Genomic DNA, 23,910 nt, shown 5'->3' with positions numbered 1-23,910 from the left:
TCAAGATGAGTGTTGCAGGCAGTCATTTTTATTGGCACACTGTGCCCAGGAATATTTCTTTACACAATCAAAAAAATAAATCCCAAACTCAAAGCTATAACTTTGCTAGCTTTAACAAATATCAGAACTCAACAAAGCATCTTTAAAAAATTTTCTATTTTCAGACCTCATACATAGCACATCCTTTTATCTCTGAACTGACAGAATTATCTCAGTTGTCCACTGGTGGTGCAAGAAAAATATTTCAGTTACAATATGATTATAAAGAACCAGAATGATGTTATTTAAAATGTAAAGATCAGCTGCTGTTATTCTGAGCTAGATTTAGAGATGTGAAATTTTCATGTACAGCAACATAAAAAATCTACTGTCAAAAAACTGTACAACAGTTTTTTGCAAAGCTCTTATTATAGTGCCATTAAATATGTGAAACATCAAAGAATTCAGAATCCAGCAGCAGCCCTGCTCAAAACCAATCTGTAAAAGGCTTTTAGAACTGCTTGCAAAATTATAGTCAGTGTTGCCTTCTCAGTCAGCTGACAGAGATAAGTCAGTTATGATCTGGTATGGGCTCTGTCTTCTAGAACAAAAAGAAGGGGGAAAGAAACAGAAAAATGTTGGAAAAAAAATTAAAAATACTTTTTCCTGACAGGTATTTGTGCAATTAATTTAGGAAATTAATAGTTGCATGATGGAAGATCAAAATATTACAACTAGAACAGAGATTAATTGTTTATAAAGGTGGTAATAACATCCAGAGGGCAAGTAAAGCACTGTTAAAATGCATACAAGCTTTGGAAGTTTATACCTAGCCACGTTCACTTTCAGTTTTTCAGAAAGAAAGCTCCCTGGAGCACAGTCAGCTTGCAAGCCCCCTTGCAAAGTACTTACGTTTTCTCCTGAACAGTTTGCCACTGGTCACTGCTGGTGACAAAAATGTGAATGAGTCACTAACCTATTCCTGAACCCCCTTAGAGTCACTCCCACCCACTCCAGGCTTGCTCTTTCCTTCAGCTTGGTAGGTGAATTTTACCCCAACCACTTCCAGAACATCTAGTCAAGCCATCTGATGTCTCTCCTAGGTTTAAAATGCATTCATATGCTGGCATTATACACTTCACTGCTGGGAGATTGATGATTACTTCTGGTCAGAGCATCTCAAGCCTCACATGATATTTTTTCTTGAAGTTTACTGCACAAAGATGTATTTCCATAATTTTCAATAAGGCCATAGCTTAAAAAGTCATCCCTTGTACAAGCTACGTATCACCTGCCTTAAAATCAGAGTAAAACTCTGCATCAATGTAATGCACCCAAAAGTGCCGGCAGCGTTTGGTGTTGTCCATATGCTGACACTTGGGCCTTTCAGGCAAAGAACATGATGTTTTGATGTGTTCCACACCAGCAGACAGCTGTCTTTTATGTATATATGAGTATGCATTTAAATGCATAAATACAAAAGTGCACAATAGTTGTATATATGCATATATAAGTTGTACTGTGCAGGAATCTCCTTTCTTCTGTAGACATACAGCACTGAAACCATTTAAGTGGGTTTGTCACTGAGGGTGCCAGGCACTGCCACTGCACACATGCTGAACTGTGGCTGTGGGTCCTGGATCCACAATACATCAGGGACGGAGCATTCAAGGGGCTATCAAATACCTTATTTTTCACTATCTTAAATTGCAAACAGCTGTGTGTCCCAACAGTAGAAACACCTGATTTTGGGGCCACAGATTGGACAGTCTTCTTTGGGAGTGTGTTGGTCTGTTATATAGAGTTTTGTTGAAAGATGATCATCCTTGAGAAGTAAACTACCAGGCCCTGGAAAGTGCTTAGAATCACTCTTGTGCTATTTTTGTATCAAACCCATTTCATATGAGAACACACATGAAAAGGGGAACAGACTTATATCAAACCAATACCAATATCTTCCAATACATTATCACCTGTCTGACTCCATTACCTAATAGAGGTTTTTAGAAGGAAAATAATTTTGTGACATTTTACACCACTGACCACAGCGATAATATGACAAATATTATTTTGCCCAAGTTTTCTTCACGACACTCACTCATTCACTAGATTAAGAGAGAATGTGATTTTTTTTTTTTTTTCTGGCAAAGATCTTCAGCAGCACTGAAGGGGGTTACATGGCAAGAGGAGCCTGACAGGGCGACAGTACATCATCTGCTCTTGTCTTGTCAAGTCTTATTTTTGCCTTTTTTTCTTTTTCTTTCTGGAACTACAGCTTGAATACACAGCAAGGCTGGATTTTCTGTGGCGTGTTCAAGCAAAAGAAGAAATCAATGAAATGAAGGAGTTAAGGGAGCACAATGAAAATATGTTAAGAAATATTTTACCCAGTCATGTTGCCCGTCATTTCCTGGAGAAGGATCGGGATAATGAAGTATGTAATGGTTTTATTTCTAATACTTTGTCTAATTAGCAAAAGCAGTTCTTTTAGGAAATTGTTAGAATTTAGTTCTCGATAGGATTCATTACACAAATACTGCAATTTTTTGCCTTCTGATCCAGGTTAAAAAACAATCATGTTTTAAAGTAAAGGGTTCTGCACTTCTAGGCCCACATCTGGAGTGGCATCTCCAGGTTGAGGCTCACCAGTATAAGACACATGAACCTACTACAGCAAGTCCAGTGGAGGGTTACCAAGCTGATTAGAGGCACATGAGAAATGAGGAGAGGATGTGAGAGTTGGGTTCATTCAACCTGAGAGGAAAAGGATGGAAAAAGATCTAATAATTGTCTTCAACTACCTAATGGATTTTTATAGAGAAGACAGAGTCAAACTTTTTTCCAGTGTGCAAGTGGAAGGACAAGAGACAATGACATACACTGCAGGAAGAAAAATCCCAGTTAAATACAAGGGGAAAAAAAAAAAAAAATCCCTGAGAAAGTGGTCATTGAATCAGGGCTCAGAAATGTTGTGAAATGTCCAGTCTTGAAGATATTTAGATCTCAACAGAACAAGGTCATGAGATACTTGACTTAGTTGCCCCTGGTTTGAGTGGATACTATATTAGATGGCCTTCAGAGGTCCCTTCCAACCTGTAAGTCTATTCAAAATCCAGTATTCTTAAAACTTACTCAAATTTAACAGAATGCCTGTGCAACCTTAAGAAAGCCCAGTGTTGCAGAGGTATTTGCTTCTGGACACAGTAGTAAGTCACTTACTCCTTATCTGACATAAGGCAAATATATATTCTAATATTATCTGTGAATAAAGGCTATTGTATGATCAAACTGGAATGAAAATGTGACAAATGTTGCAAGATTCAGGTTGCCAGCACTGCCATATCTATTGATTGTGCAGCAAAAAGGAATCAAAGCTACCCTTTTCTGGTTGTACATTTTGGAAATAGATGCAGCCAGATGAATTAGTCAGCACAACGAGGAATCATTATGTTCTGAAGGTGTGATTTTTAATATCACCATTTTAGAAATCAGCCTCTCGAGAAATTTGGCACTCCATGGGTGCTAAACTGCCATACAAACACTGCTCTGCACATGAGAAAATGTGTGTGTGAAAGTAACCTGGTTAAAATGCTTCATTGGAAATGGAGCAGACCCCCATACTAACTATGAATGTGTTCTGGCAAATCTGCATTATGGATTTTCAGGGAATACGTGTCCTCCCTTACACATTCATTTGCATACACTTGCATGCATAATAATCTTCAAAAGCAAACAGATGCCCCATGGATCACTCCTGATGCTTCAATAATTTGCCACTGAATTCAATTCTACCACCCCTGCATTTTGTAAGGCAATTTCCCGGGTGACTATACTTGGGGATGATTTATGCACGAGGCTGCTGGCTGCAACATCTACCAGATTTCAGTACAATCAATCCTGCAGTTCATGTCTGGCCATTAAGTTAATTTCTCTGCTCTCAAAAAATGAATTCCCAAATGTGTACTGTAAGCACTTTCTCATGGATGTATTATTTCTGTCTTGAGGGTCTTACCAAAAATAGAAAAACTGAACAGCTGAAGGCTCAGCCAGTTGTTTTCTGTCTTAACAAACTGAAGAAAAAGTGTGCATGACTGTATATATGCTTCTCCTTGCACATAGTTTTCCATAAGTATCCACAAACTAATGTGTATTACTTTTTTCTATACCTATGAAATGTATTAAGATTGTCCTTAAGAGTATGGCTTCCATGATCCTGCAGGTGTCCTTCAGTGAAAAAAAATGTAAGGGCAGGAAGGGAATAAATCCTGTTTTTTCTCAATCAAAGCTTTGCAGTGTCCTTGTAAACTAGCAGAATTTTCGCAGTAGAAAAATTAGAAGTTGTTGGGGGCCTACATCCTTAGCATTTTTGAAGTTGAAATTAGCTTTGTTCCTGTAAATTTGTTAGGGCTCAGAGAAGAAAGTACCACATTTTTACATATATAATGGCAAGAACCCATTCATAATAAATCTGTCATTCACCTAAGTGAATTATATGAATATCAGAGGGGAAGTTTATCCTAGGGCACTTTTTATCCTAATAGCCTCCTGTGTCAAATTACTTACAAGCTGCTTTCTGTCCCACATAACTCCATTATCACCCTCACTTCTGGTTCTGCCTTCTTCCAAAACCTAATAGCAGAAACCTCTTCCAAAGCCAGGCAACAAAATGGCTCTATAATCACCATAGGAGAACAACAGTTTGCCACAGAGTAAGGCCTCTCTGAAAACCTATGAATAAACACTCTTGTAAAGAGCTGCAGTGGTGTAATGTATAAATTATCCACTTGAAAATGTGCTGAGAAGAGTCATTGCAAAGAGGACATATTAGACATTTTAAATGGTCCCATATGATCCCTGTTAATAAACAAATTTAGCAATATATTGTCAACTGTAAATACTTATGAGACAGATTTAAACAACAATAAATAACAAACATTAGGTTCCTTTTACGTGCCTAGCACTGTTTGATTTTATGGTATTCTTACTTGCAAATGAATCCTTCATTTCTTCAAATGGTTTTCCATATTAAATATAATAATAATAATTATAATTATAATAATAAAAATTCTATTTCATTTTTGCTGGTGTAGCCCCTTGATCTCAGAATCAGAAAGAACAGGCTTTCAGAGAAAGGGCAAACCCTGGATATAATCCGTGATAAAAATGTGAGAGCTGTCAGCCTCCTGCTGCTGAGCTTGGCTGACACTTCGTACACTAATGCTAACTTCAGAGATTAAGTTATTAAGCATGGAAAAAAATAAGGAACCTGTTTTAATTGCAGCTGATTACATTCTCTTCTCTGCATTGCCATTTCAACTCATTATTCTTCATTGCTCTTTTAGGAATTATACTCTCAGTCTTATGATGCTGTTGGTGTGATGTTTGCTTCTATTCCTGGATTTGCTGACTTCTATTCCCAGACCGAGATGAATAACCAAGGAGTAGAGTGTCTGCGCCTGCTGAATGAAATCATTGCAGACTTTGATGAGGTAATACCAGCTACTAGAGAAATCCAATAGTGCTTAAACAAGGAGATCTCAAAAACTAAAGATGTCATTCTTAATTATCACATTTAGTAACTATTCTGCTTCCAATAATTGTCTGGTTTTTTTAACTCCAACTCCCAATGTCTGCTTTGCTTTTTTGCCCTTAGTCTTGCCAAATTGGGGTCTGAATGACCTAGTGAGGTAGAGGCTCAATGGCTCAGTGTCCAAATGGAGGCAGGTGATGAGTGGTGACCCTCAGCGGTCAGTACTGGGACCAGTGATGTTTAACATCTTTGTTGGAGACATGGACAGTGGGACTGAGTGTGTCCTCAACAAATCTGCTGATGATACCAAGCTGTGTGGTGTGATTGACACCCTAGAGGGAAGGGATGCCATCCAGAGGGACTCTGAAAGGCTGGAGAGGTGGGTCAGTGCCAACCTCATGAAGTTCAACAAGGCCAAGTGCAGGATCCTGCACCTGGATCAGCACAACTCCAGGCACAAATACAGGCTGGGGGAAGAATGGCTGGAGAGCAGTCCTGAGGAGAAGGACTTGGGGGTGGTAGTTGATGAGAAGCTTGACATGAGCCACCAGTGTGTGCTGGAGCCGAGAGAGCCAGTTGTGTCCTGGGCTGCATCAAAAGAAGTGTGGCCAGCAGGGCCAGGGAGGGGATTCTGCCCCTCTACTTGGCTCTGGTGAGACCCCACCTGGAATACTGTGTACAGCTCTGGTGTCCTCAGCACAAGAAAGATATAGAACTATTGGAAAGGGTCCAGAGAAGGGTCACCAAGATGATCAAAGGCCTGGAGCATCTCTGCTATGAAGACAGGCTGAGAGAGTTGGGGCTGTTCAGCCTAGAGAAGAGAAGGCTCAGACGAGACCTTATAGCACCTTCCAGTACTTGAAAGGGACCTACAGTAAAGCTGGGGAGGGGCTTTTCATCAGAGAAGATAGTGATAGGACAAGGGGAAATGGTTTTAAAGTGAGAGAGGGGAGATTTAGGTTAGATCTTAGGAAGAAATTCTTCACTCAAAGGGTGGTGAGGAACTGGAATGGGTTGCCCAGGGAGGTTGTTGATGCCCCATCCCTGGAGGTTTTTAAGGCCAGGTTGGACAAGGTTTTCTGCAACCTGGTCTAGTGGTGGGATTGCCTGGTCATGGCAGGGGGGTTGAAACTTGATGATCTTTAAGGTCCCTTCCAACCTCAATGATTCTATGATTCTATGAATCAAAAGTTGGTTAGAGAATGAAAGGTGGTGACATATTAACTGAGGAGACTTATCTGGTCAGGTGTGTTATACAGAGATAAATGAAATAAAGATGTTTGCTTTACTGGGGAATTCAGAGGTGAAGGGATTTTCTTTTTTTTTTTTTTAATTGAAAAACATAGAAAGGAAAAATAATTAATTCAGGTATCCTTTCCAGTCAATTTCAGAAGCTGAGGAGGGAATAGGATAAACAGGAGAAGAAAAGTCAGATCCCCAAAGTAGTTATTGCTAGGTGGAAGCAAGTAAAAATAGGAAGATGAAGAGGAAGTCAGGAGTGAGCTGGGTACTTAGAATCATAGAATGTCTTGGGTTGGAAGACACCTCTTGAGGTCATCTAGCACAACCCCCTTACAATAAGCAGGGACATCTCACACTACAATAGATTGCTCAGAGCCCCACCAAGCCAGACCTGTGAACAGGTCTTCCCCAGCCTTCTTACAGGCTCCTTTCATGTATTGGAAAGCTGCTATAAGTTCCCCTCAGCATCTTCTCCAGGTTGAACAACCCCAAGTACCTCAGCCTGTCTTCATCAGAGAGGTGCTCCAACCCTCTGACCATTTTTGTTGCCCTCTTCTGGACACATTCCAACAGACCCAAATTCTTCTTGTGTTGGGTGCTCTGGATGGAGTACTCCAGGTGACTTCTCACCGGGGCAGAATAGAGGGCAGAATCACCTCTCCTGATCTGCTGGCCACACTTCTTTTGATGCAGCCTAGAATGCAGTTGGCCTTCTGGGCTGCAACTGCACATTGGTGTCTCATGTCCAGATTTTGATCCACTAGCACCCCCAGGTCTTTTTCCACAAGACATGTGGTCTTTTCCACAAGACTAGCATGTCTTCTCCCAGCCTGTATTCATATCTCTGGTTGCCCTGGCCCAGAGAACCTCATGAGGTTCACTTGTGCCCACTTCTCCAACTTTTCCAGGTCCCTCTGGATGGTATCCCATCCCTCTGGCATATCAACCGCACCACCACAGCAAACTTGCTGAGGGTGTTCTCAATGCCACTGTTAATATCATTAATGAAGGTATTAAACAACACTGGTCCCAATACGGACCCCTGAGGGACAGCACTTGTCACCGTTTTCCATCTGGACATGGAGCCATTGACCACTATCCTCTGGATGCAACCATGCAGACAATTCCATACCCACTGAACAGTCCACCCATCAAACCCATATCTCTTCAACTTAGAGAGAATAATGTTGTGGGGGACTGTGTCAAAGGCCTTGCAGTATTGCACACCCTGCCAACCAGTCAGCAAGGAAGCTTAGACAGGTGGTATCATGTCCTTCAATAAGCTCAAGAGGAATTAAGAAAGGGACAAAGACAGACCAATGAAGAGCTTTGAAAAACCTTTAAAACTAGGAAGGGTGCACAAGTAAGGCTGAAATTACCTGTCATGGGGAATTTTAACCTATAAGCTGTAAGCAGATTTCAGCAGTGTGTAGCCCTCCTGAGCTCCTCAAATGGTAGAAGCAGAATCTGACCCATCTCTATTTAACAGTGAGACTGGATCTGTGTGTTGGACTGAAATGATCCAGATAGAAAAAGAGAGGGAAAAGGGGAAGGTGGTGGTAGTATTATTGAACTCTGTTTTCAGATAAGTTATTTAAAAGGAAAATGGGAATTAGGCATCCTTTTCAGAATTCTGATGAGGAAGGCAAGATTAACTAACACTAAACTGGACAGTAGGGGTGAGGGCACATGAATAGCAAGAAATTGTTCAGAAACAGAGGAAATCCTACCCAAGTAACCCATGTTCTGTGCATTTCTGTTTATCCCAAGGAATTTTCTAATTTTTTCTCTGTTGTAGTAGAGTATCAGCTGGAGGTAGTAAGTGTCTTGCCATCTTAAAATTATGATGCAGTTGCAGAAAACAGAAGGAATGAGTTAGTTCAGCCAAAAGGAGCTGAATCTGGATCTCACATCCCACATGAGCAATGTAACTGTGGAGCAATTGTCTAAAACAGAGAAGGCAATAATTCCACTTCTATTGAAAAAAAAGAGAAGATTTTTTACCACTTGAGCTCTCAACTCGAAAAGCAGTACCAGAGTATAAAAGATGGAGTTCTTGAGAGAAAACAAGAAGACATACTTAGTCTTTGCATCTGGAACAGGATTATGGCCATAGATTAAGCATATAGGAATTTTTTTCTCCAGAAAACCAAAGCACTAGCTGAGTTCATACTTTTCCAGGGTTTAGAATACAACTGAATGAAGATTTGAGAATCACTGTCTTTTTAGTTTTATCTCATCCCTGCTTTAAACACCTACCTCTTTATGAGGATCTAGCTTAGAGATTTTGTTTTCTTTTGGGTTTTTGCTTTAAAAAGAGAAGATCTCCAAGGGCTTCAGAGGAAGGTACTGGAGGAAAAGATTAAAGTGGAAGGTGTATGACTGAGAAAAGAGATTAGGTATTATTTTTTTCTAATTCCATCCTAAGCAACAAGTACCTAAGAACTCTCAAAAGTTTTGAAGAATTTATTTTCAATTTACTTCTCTGGTAGAAGTTACCTTCATTTTATAAGTGGAAAACAAAGGCAGCAAGGGCAAATTAACTTTCCTGAATTTTTTTAGTGGTTTTTTTTGTTTGTTTGTTTTTTTAACAAAGTTACCTGTGCACTTGCCAGGTGCTGGAACCTAAATATAAACCCAGAGCAAGGTTTTAATTGCAGGAATGATTATAGAGTGGTAGTTCATAAAAAGTGGAATAGGGTTAAGATTACCAAACTCTGAGAGACACCTGAACTGTGAGTTTATCCATATAATTGATTGGTTACTAAAATTACTAATGGAAAATATAAGAATTCACAGGGGATACATCCCAGTGCATTTCAGTAGAAAACAAAAATACACTCATATGAGAAGAGCTCTGCAACGTGCTAAGCTCCTGCACTGCTTTCCCCACAGGTATTAATACCTGCTTCTTTTCTCTGAGATCTTGTGCAGCTGTCAACATGCTTCTTGATTAATAGTCTTGTTTTCCTTTCCAGATCTGATTAAAATTACTATGGTTTAAACTTAATGCAAAGCCTATTGCCATGAATTAATTTCAGGTATCTTGTTATGTGTATTCATATAACCTTCACCATAAAATTCCATTGCTGTTGTGGTGATTACTGAAGACAAGTTTTTCATCAAAAGCCCAACATAATATTACATACAGGCCCCTAACACCTGCTCTGTAATTAATAAAAGACCTAATTAGGGACTGTATTTTGTCCCAGACATGTTTAGTTGAATAATAGATAGGTTCTTGGTATGGGTAATAGATGAAATTGTGTGATCCCCTGCTGACTGCTAACCTACTTCCAGCGTGGTCATGCCATTATTTTATTCTGTCTAAGCAACCTTAAAGGTGATAAGCCAGACAGAACAACTGAAGTGAGTAATCCTGTCTGTGGAAAAGAAACCAGAAGTTGGTTTAGGTACAATGCTTCAGGGTCAGTAATGTTTCCACATGAATATTGACAGACACTACACGATGTCACTATTCCTTGTTTTTCATTATGTTTCTTGTCAAGATTTTCTCCGGTCTCAATGCAATCCTGGAAGCAAAATGCAGATGTGTATCTTGAGAGCAGAGCAGATCTGTTTGTCATGGGAAAAACTTGCTCCTCAGCGTGAAGTGAACATTCCTCTAGAGATACCCAAATGTAGAATCTTTGTAGAGAAGTGTAAGACCTGGTGCCATTTGAGATATCCTAGGTGACTTGAGACACCCCCATGGGATGGTAAAGTCTCCTACTGCACCATCAAAAAACTCCTGGTGTTCTGTAGCAAGATAGTGGAGGTTTTTCAGGGAAGTGGTACTAGATATATGTGTTTAGAAAACTGAATTAGTTCCTAATGTCAAATCAGATTTACATTATGAGTCCCGTCCTTACCTAATATAGGTAATGGTAGTAGGGATGTTATGTACATAGGGCCAGGAAGATGTTTTGTAATGATAGCAGTGGTAAAAATACAAATTGACCTAGTTTAGAAAATGTGACAAGTGCAGGAGGAGATCTGGGTTTCTTTCCTTTTTTTACAGAAGTTTCTTTGTTACTGAAGAACAGAAGGCTTACAATCCAGATCTGTTATTTTGTTTTCCAGGTAATGGATCTATGTTAGGGAGTCAAAGCCAGTCAAACAAAAAACAGTGAACAGTGGAACAAAACCTTCCACCAACAACTGCAGGGGATAGGAGCCCACAGAGGGATCAGGTTGTGGCTGAGTCTGTCCTAAGGAGCTGGGGAAACCTGGTGAAAAATTGTTCTTGAGGAGCAGGTGATTGATTCTTCTCAAAGCACAGCCTTTATTCAGGGTTTATTTCCCCCATAATGACTCACAAATCTGTTGATTTTCTAATTATCCAGGCTTCCTACCTACTGAGGCAGAATGGGAGGTTTTGGTTTCTGGACTTAAAAAAGGGAAATTACTATTTTTTTTATTTGACATATATCATAATTAAAAAATATAGTTATATATAATTTCCTATTTTGCACCCAAGCACAGAGGTGCTGACAGGAGCAGTTTATACATAAAAAATAAACACGAACACTGCAAATCTAATTTTAAAATTACATATTTTTATATGACTGTAGTTTTAAGACACACAAAGGGCTAAACTCCCATCCTTAAAAATGTTGCAGAAAAAAAATAAATATAAAAGGAACATTTCTCCTGAATATTATGAGGGTTTTTTATTTTTTTAATCAACCATTTATGTATCTTAGTGATGTTACAGTGGGATTTGTGCTTTAGTAAGAGCTTTCCAGTTCATGGGTTCTTCCCCCCTGATTCTCTTTATCCCTCAGTGTTTTACACAGTGTGTATGACAACAGATTTTCATATATTATGTTGCCACAAATAGAAGTTTCAGCAGAACACAGGATCCTGCTTTCAGACTTCACTGATGACTTTGCAATTGTGTGCCATGTCCTGGAACATCCTGGAAAATCCCTATACTTTGTAGATGTTCCATCACATGTGCATGTGCCAGGGTCTGACCTCCATATAACCTTGGCTGTTCAGTAATTGTAGCACCAAGCCATTAGTTGCCTTTCAGACACCAACCACATTTTAGTGTTTGAAAATGTTCCCTGGACTATCTTGATAAATTAGCAAACCTATTTAAAATATCATAACAAATAGCAGCTGATTTAGGACTGAGTTGGAATATCTTTCCCCAATGTCAAAATCCATCATCCTGTCATACTGGGAAGAAAGTAATTGGTAAATAAACCATTATTTAAAGAAGGAGAGAAGTTATCTAACAAACAGGATAAAGCAGGAAAAAAAATAGAGATTTGGAAACAATAATGAATGAGAAGAAGAACAATAACTTGAGATTATTTCTTCTAAATTGTCTCACAGCCAATAGGTTCTTTCTTTCTTAAAAAGAGTAATTTTAGATATTTATCATACATTTTAAATGACTGTACTGTTTGATGTTGCTTCCAGCAGCCATCTGGAAATGAAATTCTAGGCTGTTTTTAACCAGGACCATTTTCTCTCCTTGCCTACACACCTGGTGCTCAAAAAACTGCTCACCAAAGCAGAGCTACAAGAAATTATCTTTTTCTTGAAGAGAGCAGTTGGAAGAGCTGCCCTTGTAGGAGGGAAACATGGATAATGGTTTTATCTGGCAGTATGCAAGAAAATGAGAAACAGGTCAAGTTTTTGGACTTTCCTGACTTGGAAGGGAGCCATTAAGTATATGGGCTTGTATTCCCTGCTCACAATGCTGTGCAGCCTCCCATTAGAGACAGATGGTGTGATATCTGCACATGAGCAGCAAAGCTTCCAGGACCCCTGCGCCCCGGCTGACGTGTGCTGTGGTTAGTTCCATGGCAGGGGATATTTCATGTTGTGCCTTTGGTATGTTTCTCCCTTTGAATGAAATAATCCCTTTAGTTTTTAATTGACAGAAAACTCAAACCCACAAGATGGAAAAATAATGCATGACAGTGTATAAAAGAAGGAGGAAATGCTTCATTAAATTCCTGCCTGACCACAGCAAGAATTTTTCTCATTCAAATCCCAACTAAAGCCTTTAGAACTGAAAGTCTGAAATTTCTTATGTCTGTAAACTGGTTTGTTTGTTTTGGTTTTTTTTTCCTTCCAGGTCTGACTAACCATATTGATATGTAAATTTATTAGTTACCATACTGCTTATCGTGAAGTTTCCCAGGATATTTTGATATTAACTTCATCAATACACATTTTTAAAGCCTATGTTGAGGTGATACATGCCCATATGCAACATAAAGCTCTGTTGCCCTTGATAGAGTTCTCAACGTGAACTTTGCTTAGGTGTCTCAAGGAATGTAAGCATCTAGCTTCTAATTCATGGAAGTTCTAAGTTAAACTGTGAATATGGACTTGGAATAAAGACCAAACTATCACTCTCAGTCTACTAATTGCTTTAGTCACTAAACTAAATCTATTCTTCATCACACAGATTCTCAGCTTGACAAGTTCTTTATGTCTACTTGTCATCTATAGTTATCCCATGTTTACCAGTTCCCATTGGTTCCCTAAATTTTTTTGTAGAAGAGGAAAATACATAACAAAAGTGCAGACTGAATGACTCACTGGACATAGCAGTGTTAGATTGGACAGTAAGTAGAGGGGAGCATGGGATACAGGGACACAGGAGGACTCAATCTCTCATAAACATTTTTTGAGTCATCTGCTTCCATCCATTGACTGTGTAAGATGACTAAAATGTTAATTTTAAGTGGGTTGAATTTGCTTAAACATTTGGTTTATCTCCTGAATTCTTACTGTAGCACTACTTAATTTGTGAGCTGAGTTCCTCCAAAAGAGATTTAGAAACACTTTTAAGTTATCAAGTCTACTTATATTAACACATACATACATAGAGAGTTTGTCTTCACTAGTTATCAGTGATTATTCCTCAGGAAACATGACTCATCTATATTTAAGTTAGATTGGAATATAATGTCTTATCTTTTATGTGATTTACCAAACGGTTTTACAGAGCACAGGAGAATTTAGCTTGAATTCACTCTGTGAGTAGATGATGTTGCAGAGTCCCAGCTCTGTATGCTCCTAAACCCAAATGGAAGATAACATGAGCATAATGATTCATTTTTATATTTGCAGAAGCATTTTGCATTAAGAACTGCAGAAGTAACCATGGTTTTAACTTGTGTATTAGTTACTAGGTGAAGAGAGATTTCAAGATATTGAAAAAATTAAAACGATTGGCAGCACATACATGGCTGTGTCAGGATTATCACCTGAAAAACAGGTAAGAGAATGGTCTTCTTTAAAAAGCTAAGTTTTTAACACATCCCAGCATTCATAAGAGAGAATATTAATGCTAATGTTCATAGAGTTGTTTTTGCTAAAAGAAAACAGACATTTGTGGCTCCTGGCAGACAACTGTTGCATTTCCTGATAAATTGAAATACCATCTTGAGCTTGGAACAAGAACCATATGGATTCTTTCCTCAAGTTTAGGTTTATAAAAGAGAGGGGAAAAAATCACCTTTCAATCACACTGTGAATCTAGATCAGGTCTATCTATCTTCGGACACAAGCTAAAGTTACCACTGTAACTCAGCCTGGAATCTGGCTAACAGCTTCCAGTAATCTATGAAGAGAGGGGATCAATCTATTAACTGTTATACAAGTGTAAGGTTTAGATGTTTTTGTGATTATGTAGCTGTATCTCTACAGACAGCATGATAAGCTGCACATTAAATAGAAAGCAGACTCCTCAGTTCAATTGAAGAACATCACAAAGCCCCAAGTCTGCAAGCTGCCCTATTTGCTGAGGTGCAGAACAAGCTGGGGGAAAAATAAGCCACAGAAGACATACACACAGTGACAACCATAAACCTCAGAAGAGTCAGATGAGAGAAATCCATTCATAATTACACCCAAGTGTATGCCTGAAAGCGGGGTCTCTATATTACATCCAGTGAGAAGTACATCTTGCTTTGGACCCAGTGCCTGTCCTTGAGGAAGAGCACTACAAAAAGGGCTGCCCCAGATCAGCGTGCTGATCAGATCTGCCCACATTGATGGCAACTGTCAGAAAAGCAGAAGCCAGATCAATGTGAGCTTTACAAACTAGAAAATTTCCAGTGTTTGCTTAGAATATATTTTAACACATGTGGAGTGTAACTAGCTAAGCATCTCCCACCTACAGAGTAACAAGTGATTCTGACAGCTAAGAATTCACAAAACCAGGCATGCATGAGATTTTTGTTTGTTCCAACTCAAAATGCTTCTGTGCAGAGAAGAGCCAAGAAGGACAGAACATTGGGGAAGTAGCTGGTTATAGCTACACAGCTTTTAACAACTTCTTGTGACTCTTGATGTGGGTAAAAATTCAAAGGGAGAAAACCTTTAATGAGCTTCCATGACTGATTAACTCATCCTTTAACAGCCTAATGGAATTTTTATGTATGTTTTAAAATATGCTTACCTTCATACATACATGTCTATCACCTTGTCAACATCTAGGATGTGAGGGCTGCTGAGGGACATTGTCATGCTGTGAACTGAATGAGGCTGAGGACAAGGACTGAGCACGGTGTGAACAGAACAAGGGGATGCCAGGGAGATTCTTATGTTCAGGACTAAACACAATGATGAAAATTGCAAAGGGCAGGACTGCATGACCTAGGGAAGGCCTTGTGGTGCTTCATTCCTATGGACTTGAAATTTGTTTGATCAAAGAGTTACCTGGTTTCAGAATAGATGAGATGACATCATACACCATTGTCTGTCCAAGATCATGGCTGTTCCTTACTCCACTGCCCACACAAAGAAACAAAGAGTTCCCTGTCCTCCCTTAAGAGTCTCACTACCTGCTCTCTTGATGTCCTTGGGAAGACCAAAACCCACTCCTGGTCCCCATCTGTCTATTGACTGCCCTGCAGGAACAGGAACCCAGGGGAAGGAGCAGGAAGCAACTTCACTACTCAAAGCAGAGGTGATTAATGAGATGCAGAATAGACTTTTGTCTCCCACTTAAGTGGTCCCAGATTGCCTGGCTTGCCCCGTTGTTCCTGTCACTATTCCATCCCTGAGAGCACTGCAGTTGGTGCTTTTCCCAGCTGACAGTGTCAGCAAAGGATAATTATGTCTTTCACTTACTTTATTTCTTGCTTATGTGGGTCATCCTGGTTCTCAGCAGTTATTGTCCCTTGCCTGTCAGCTAGCTCAATTCTCTCTGTACTTTCTTTCTTAGCCTTAGATAGACTTCACATGCTTCATTAATTCTCATGGTTGCCTGTCAGATTACTGACAGGAATTTACTTTGTTTGGTACTTCATACTAAGTTTCTCTGTATCGAGGTATACAACTGTGATATAAATGGGAAGTATTATTATTAATAATCACCTACTTCTCCTGGACCTATCATGTTGAGACATTCTTACAAATTCTATATTCAGATACTTGCAACTTGGTAAGGATGGGTGGCAGCTGGGCAAGTTGCAAAACCTTTCTAACATTGGCTTATAACTTCCTCCTCAGCAATGTGAAGACAAATGGGGGCATTTGTGTGCTCTGGCTGACTTCTCCATAGCTCTGAATGAAAGCATACAGGAGATCAACAAGCACTCATTTAACAACTTTGAACTCCGTATTGGTAAGCAGAGGTCAAACATCAGAATTCAAATATGGTTTTGTTTGCAAGGATTCAACTCTATAAGTGCACCACTAGAGCATTGAAGGGCACATGCAATTTAAAAGACTCCAAATACTGTAGCTCCTCATTTCAAATTTACTTCATCCCAGGCAAAGGTAGGCATAAGACGTACTCTGTTCACAGAATATGGGCCCTGATTTGGTGACTGTAGAAATTCTAAGATTTAGTGAAATGTGAATAGATAATTGAGCTACTGGCTTTAGGAAATCTAGCCAAGACCCCAGAGGTATAACACAAAAAGCAAACTGGGCAGCCCAGACCTAACCCTAAGCTTGATACTGGCTTGCACAGTCTCTAATTAATCTCCATCTCCTACATTTTTCTTCAGTAAAAGAGTAACAGTAGCTTATCTCAAACCCTGTGTGTGATACTTTGATTTTGCACAGAAATTGAATTCTAGTTCTGACCTGACGTCTCCCAGTGGCAGCAGCTCTGAATGTCTGTGATGAGGACCTTGTTATCATGGATGGGATGTCCTGGATGGCTAGTAGGATGGGACATGAGAAGATGGCCTGAATATATGGCATGTGGCAGGAGCAAATCTCATGGTTTCTCACACTGGTGGGATCATTGGCCAAAACCAGAAACCACCTGGATTAAAAAATGTCCTTATAGACAACCCTGCCATAAAGAAGCTGGTGGATATTCACCAGCCACAGCATGAAGGGCTGCAGTATCACTGTCTGTGATCTGCAAGATTTCTCAGGGAACATGCATCCACTCTTTTTAAGTGAAAACCACTTACAAAGATTTCATAAAACATGCATGCAACAGTATTTGGAAACAATTTCTATCACCAATTTAAAAAAATATTACTTGAAAAAATACTAAAAACCAAGATACTTTTTCCCAAAAATGTGTCTTTCTCTTTCACCAAATGTATTCTTATATCTTTGTTGTAGAAAAAAAAGTGTCTTCTATATTATTGCTTGTATTTAATTTATGCAACAATCTCACAAGATACAATCTTTCAATAACTTCGTAAGATAACTTAAATATTTTCTCTTTGTGGAACAGAAGAACATAATTTCTCAACTATATAGCACTAGCAAGGTTGCCTTCAGCAACTGTAGATGCTGAAAGATCCTTCCAGAGAGATATTTCCTACTACATCAGCATCAGTTTGCAGGAGGTTTGGCACTAGTGTGCAGTATATACATGATATGTAAATATTGTGGTTCCACTGAGATGGACATCCTGTAAAATAACTCTGTGGATGTCACTTTCATGTTTTCTAGATTTTCTGGTTGGTTTTTTTCTTAGTATATATACCTCTTCCTTAAGCTTAGAGATAAGCATATCTGAGCCAGCCTTCATTCTTAAATGAAAATGTGGTTTTCAGCCTTTCTTGTCTAACTGGTGAGCTCTTTTTCATATATATATATATATATATATATGTATTTAATATTTGTTTATTTGTTTTCAATAGGGATTAGCCATGGCTCTGTTGTTGCAGGAGTTATTGGTGCTAAGAAACCCCAATATGATATCTGGGGCAAAACGGTTAATTTAGCAAGTCGAATGGACAGCACAGGTGTTAGTGACAGAATACAAGTGCCTGAAGAAACGTATCTGATCCTGAAGGACCGGGGATTTGCCTTCGACTACCGAGGAGAGATTTATGTCAAAGGTATCAGTGAACAGGAAGGAAAAATCAAAACATATTTTCTTCGAGGAAGAGTTCAACCAAATCCTTTAATCCTACAGCCAAGAAAACTGACTGGACAGTATTCATTAGCAGCTGTTGTATTAGGACTTGTACAGTCTCTTAACAGGCAAAAACAGAAGCAAATCCTTAATGAGAACAATAACTCTGGAATCATAAAAGGACATTACAACCGGAGGACTTTGCTCACTCCCGGTGGAACTGAGGCAGCAGCCCAGGCAGAAGGGGCTGACAAAACTGAATTGCCATGATCAGCATTTTGTTTGTGTTCTTTTTTTTTGTATTTCTTTTATATATAAAAATAAATATACAAATAAAAAGGGTTTAGTTTTTTTTACAAGAAGTGTGATTATTTTCTGTTGTGGTATTTCTACAAGATTCAAATTCCTACATTTTAACAAAAGGTGCCAGCATCTCTCCCCCAGCTGCAATTAAACTCTGAATGTCCAGACATAGCAGCTGAAGGCCACCACTCTGCTGTGACAGTTACCTCTAGGAAGGGATGAGAACTGACTGGAGGGATTTAGAACATAAATTGGTGTTGGGAGTTAATCATAGGGAAAGGAGGCAATGCTGTCCACACCTTTTGGGTGCTTCTCACTTAGAGCTGCCTTCAAGTAGGGTTACATGCATCTAAAGCTAGTTGCCTGGTCTCCATAACAGCCAGGAGAAAGCTAGTCAATACAGCCAAAGGATTTTAAGGTGTATCTATCTGGGAGATAGATGAGGTGGATCTTACCCTAAAACCACTGATTGCCTTGAGCCCACTAGCTGTGAGCTGTAAAAACAGCCTAGGACACTCTCCTCATAAGTGGGTGATAGCACTGTAGACCAATAAATTGCATGTTGGAATCTATCTGACCTCTTGCACTCAGACCAGGAGGTCAGAGCTCTCCTGGGGGCACTATATCATATCTGTCAGCCCCATTTAGAGGGCTCAAATGCATTATGATATCTTGACCAACACACAAAACCTATGAATGGATGACAGAATTAGGCATTGAATGATGTGTCTGGAGTCTACAGCTGAGTCTATTCTCCAGCCAAGGAATAAATCAAATTCTCTGGAGGCACTTTCCAGAGATTAACTCTTAACCCCATCACCAGTCTGTGTTTTTATCAAAAAAAAAGGGCTGTCTGAGGCTGTAAAATGAGTATGTGCTGAAGTGCAGTAGGAGATAAAGCTCACTGCTAAACCCCCTGCTCTGTTGCCTTGAGAAAAGCAGAGACCCAGGCTGAGGATACCCCAAATCATTTGTGTGCCAGCACAGAGACAGTCTTGCTGGGGTGCTACAATGGCACACCTGGGTGCTACAAGCTCTGTATCAACAGGAGGATAATTTTTGGGTGATGCCTAATCAAGTTCCCCTTGAAAACAGTAGACATACAGTACAGGTTCCTACATGCTAAGGTGCCGTGATTCATACTGAGCTGTAAAGTGCACAAACTAACCTCTCGTCAAGTCTGTATGCTCAAAGGAGCTGAGTTTATCTCAGTAAATGTTATTGTTAAAATAAATCATAGTCAGAAGCAGCAAAACCTGTAACCACACACCAATCCCCAGACAAGACCCCACACAACCAATACAGTGCAACATATGGATTCTTTGTAAATACAGGCCTTGCCTTTTACAGCCTGTTACCTAGTCCTTCATGAAAACTGGCACACTTTTATAAGGATGGTCAGTATAGCTAGGAAATCCTGATTCCTGTTTTGTTTACTAAGAAAAGAGGCACGAAAACATGAAAGTATTTAATTGCTGCAAGATAAAAATAGTGGTTTTTAATGTAAAATAACCTGATGAACAGGTTTGTGGGGTAAGATGTAACTAGCTGCCATCTTTAGAAATAGAAAATAATAAAAATCACCAAGTAAATTCCCCAGAAAACTGTATTACTGAACAATGGGTCTAAGCACAGAAAGCACACAGCATTCTGAAATATCACACCCAGTGATTCTGCTGCTAATAACTGAGTTCTCATTCTGAATTGATTACTCCTTTGAATTCCTACAAATATATATTTTTATGACACAGAGGGAAAGCTGAGCCGCTCAGCTCACCCAGTTCAATGCTGACACTCTAAGAGATGAAGACAAGGAAGGGTTAGCATTTGAAGCAGCTAAATTAATTTCACATTTACAGTGGTATTTGAAGCACTAAAGAAGGAACTTTGGCTTGTTTAAACAGCCCATTAACAGCTGCCCTTTTCTTCGCATCTTATTTCTGTGTTAGATGGGTTCACTTATCTTGGTCCTCTAAACATTTAATTCTTGCTAATATTCCAGTTGAACTGCTTTTCTAATTCCCACCACTACTACCAACCTATGCAATGACAATTAACACTGAATGGAAGATATTAACTGGATAACAGGATTGGAGACTGGACCTGGGAGGGCAACATCAGTGTTCCTTAGGACAGGTCTAAATCTCTTGCTTCTTTTGGCTTTCTGTGTTATTCCTCACAAAATACCCATTAGCATAACTATGTTCCCAAGCAAAATTGTCTGCTAATGAAGCCTGAGTCTGTGTTGACCTGATAAAGAGTTTGTTAAATCAGCTCATTGCCAGTAATAATTCTTTAGTGAAGAATTTCACCTGTACCTGCAGAAGGTAAATCCCCGCTTGGGACTATTTGTCTACACTTGATGGTTGGTTGTCACCTTAGCAATTACACTGCTTGTTCCTTTTCCAAGTATGATGACCTTAAAGTTTCAGCAATGTTATTTCTCATTGTAGCATCTGTTTTCAGTGGAGCCACAGCTATTATTTATGCCCTCAGTTTTCTAGTTTTATTTCATTAGAGTATTCACCTTTCCCTCACAACCCTATCTTAAGGGTTTCTTATTCATACAGGATAGAACTGCTCATACAAGAGGTACATATAAAGTCAATATCCTTTGAAATGTGTACCTGGGTTAATAAAGGCAAATTACTTTGATATGGTAACTCTTTGGCCGAACCAGCTAGGCAATATTGAGAGCATTACTAGATTCCTCCATTTAGAGGAGAAAGCCTTGGCAGAAACTGATTGTACTCTTTGATGTCACCTTATTTATTTCTGCAATTGTGCACTACAGAAACAAACAGCAGCCAGCTGCTTGCTCAGAAACGTGTGCCTTAGTCCCTCCAACAAGCTCCATGACATAAGCTCTGCTGACTTCATTGTTTCCTAAACAATCCGGCTGAAATCCACAGTTTTCTTCCCTGAAAAGCAACATCCAATCAACTACATCAAGGGCAGTTTATGCCAGCTTTGAGGTACCCGATCATTAAAGAAGATGGAATATCCTGTATCTGGACAATACCAAAATCATTACTCTGTATTGCTTCAAGTGCATATTTGCAACCATCATTCCAATATACCAGCAAAGTTTATGTCTGAAGAAAAGGAGGCTGAGGGGAGACCTTATTGCTCTGTGCAACTACCTAACAGGAGGCTGTAGTGAGGTGAGGACTGGTCTTTTCTCCTTAGTAACAAGCAACAGAATAAGAGGAAAGGGCTTCAAGTTATACCAGTGGAGGTTTAGATTAGATATTAGAGAAAATTTCTTCACTGAAAGGGTAATTAAACACTGGAATAGGCTGCCCAGGGAGATGATTGAAAAGCTGTGCAGATATTTTGTTTAGGAACAGGGTTTAAGTATTGGACTTGGTAGACTTGGGTTTATGGGTTGGTAGAGTAAGGTTACAGTTGCTCTAGGTGATCTTAAAAGTCTTTTCCAACCCAAATTATTCTGTGATACTGTATGTGTCAGGAGTGCTCATTTATAAGACAGTAAAAAAAAACATGTATTGTTGATTAATTTATGCCATTCACTAATTTCAGTAATAGCTGACCAGAAAGTCACAGTTAGCTACAGATACCTGTCATGATATCTACTCTTAGCTCACATGAAGACTCACAACAGAAGAGCATTTACCTGTATCGGGAACAGTGTGATAGGTATGATATCCTTTAGAGATATGTGCTGAGAAAAAAAATGAAATTCAAAAAAAAACCTGTACACAGAGGAAAAAATATCACTCACTGTCCTCAGCTTTTATTAATTCCTGATTACTTCACAGCAGTCTGCACATTTTGAAAAGCACAACGAAAAAAAAAAAAAGACAAACAACAACCCTCATCTAATCCTTTTCTCATTAGCAGAACTTCAGCTGCCTTTCCTAAGTGGAATGGGAGGCAAGGAGTTTACACAAATACAGGGCACAGCAGAGGTGGCTAATAGCCAAACGTCCTGGCATTGCATGCTGTGATGCAGGGAGCAGAGAGCCCGGCTCCAGCGCTGACCCAACACACGGAGAAATGATCAGAGGAGCAGGAAATAACCACATTAACCATATAACTGTGGGACATGGTAAGCAGTATAATTGCACAGTCAACTTATTAACCTCCCCATCAATCTTTCTGTGTCGTTCACTGGCAGTGACATGATTAAGCATTTGAGATTTCCCCAGCTCTGTGCTCTGCTGGAGGAGGGGAAAAATATGACAACGGAGCAGCCGGCAGATGGGAGGGAAGGGGTAAAATTTCAATAAGCAACCCTCTAGGCACTTGAAACTTACTGCAGTTCAGTTAGTATTTAAGGAATGCTATAATTAGCTCTGCTTTTAAAACAAAGTATTTCCTTGGTTTACATATGCCGTGAGCCGACGCCAAGGGGCCTACCGGCTGTCAGGATGCTCCCGTGACTTCCTCCCCCAGATTTGGAGGGGTTTTTGAATAAGACTGAGGGCTCACACCTGGTGCTCACCTCCCACAGAGGAACAGCCACTGAGGGACCATATTTTAGAGGGGTAGTTAGAATGCACCCTCACCACCCTCACAAATTGCTACTGAGGCCGATGTTTACTTTACAAATTAACTGGTTTATTAAGGGTTAACACAAACTGAAGGGATGATGTTTAGTGAAAATGTAAGGATGACAAATGACTACCAAGGATATATGTATATGCAGTAGTAATGTGTCCTTTAGGGAAGTAAAGCCAAAGCGTCCTTAAGATGTTCTCTCCGAGAGAGGGCTGTGGATCAAAGGAGAGGGAGGGAGGAGAGCAAGCCCGAGCATTCCTCCTTAAAAAGATCACACTGTGTGTGCAAGAATGGGGAGAGGAAGAGAGGTTTGTATGGAGCTTTTACCCTCCTGGGGCTAGGCGGCTTCTTCTCCAATGGCAGCAACAGTGGGTGTCCCCTCCCAACAGGCAGCAGCGGCTCCTCTCCTTGGCTGGCAGCCACTGCAGGGGCCCAAAATCCATGGTTTTGGGCGGGCAGCAGTGGTGGCAAAGGTTTTATTTCCCTGGCAGCAAAACGGGGAGGCCCGGCCCCAATGGCTGCGAGAAGGACAAGGTGCTCCAGGGGTCAGAACCCCAGTAGGCAGGGGCCAGAATCCCGGCCCGCTCACCCTCAAGGCTCAGGCTGGATCCCCGGGGCAGGCAGGCAGGCGAAGTCCCAGCGCCAGGCTCTGCGGCAGGGGGGTGTCCCACTCAAGAAGTGTCCAAGCACCTGCTGAACTCGCTGCCTTTTATACCCCAGTGACCCCCTGTCCAGCCAGCGTCTGGATGTCCAGAGCCGATTAGCATCCATGAGCCCTAAGTTAGGGTGGTAACTAGCAGGGCAATGCATAACTTTTTGCCCATCCTTCCTGCCTTGAACCGCATCTGTTGTTTTGTTTTTGTTTGTCCTTGAGCAGCAGGCCTGGTTGTAGTCCATTAGCTGGGAATAACCAGCAGAAGGCCTTTGCTGACTTAAAAGGCATTTTTTTAGACTTATGTGGGGAAGAAGAACAGTTTGCCACAACATAATTTTAGTGTATAGGGCCAAATTTATCTATTTT

The 23,910-nt window shown here is 40.0% G+C and overlaps 1 protein-coding gene across 2 annotated transcripts in view; it reads left to right on the top strand.

Moving 5' to 3' along the window:
- The window catches only part of ADCY8 (adenylate cyclase 8), a 130,686-nt gene extending 112,268 nt beyond the window's left edge, over nucleotides 1-18,418 (top strand). For both annotated transcript variants that reach the window (XM_051611890.1, XM_051611891.1), the window contains 5 exons: nucleotides 2,255-2,413; nucleotides 5,322-5,468; nucleotides 13,908-14,000; nucleotides 16,241-16,355; nucleotides 17,845-18,418. In XM_051611890.1, the coding sequence (XP_051467850.1) occupies nucleotides 2,255-2,413; nucleotides 5,322-5,468; nucleotides 13,908-14,000; nucleotides 16,241-16,355; nucleotides 17,845-18,332 (1,002 nt within the window). In that variant the 3' untranslated portion in view covers nucleotides 18,333-18,418. The remainder of the gene's footprint in view (nucleotides 1-2,254; nucleotides 2,414-5,321; nucleotides 5,469-13,907; nucleotides 14,001-16,240; nucleotides 16,356-17,844) is intronic.
- The last annotated feature ends 5,492 nt before the right edge of the window (nucleotides 18,419-23,910 follow it).

The sequence above is a fragment of the Apus apus genome, chromosome 2 (assembly GCF_020740795.1).
Source record: "Apus apus isolate bApuApu2 chromosome 2, bApuApu2.pri.cur, whole genome shotgun sequence".
Classification (NCBI taxonomy): domain Eukaryota; kingdom Metazoa; phylum Chordata; class Aves; order Apodiformes; family Apodidae; genus Apus; species Apus apus.
Note: the sequence above shows the minus strand (reverse complement) of the source record. Positions and strands in the feature narration are given on the sequence as shown.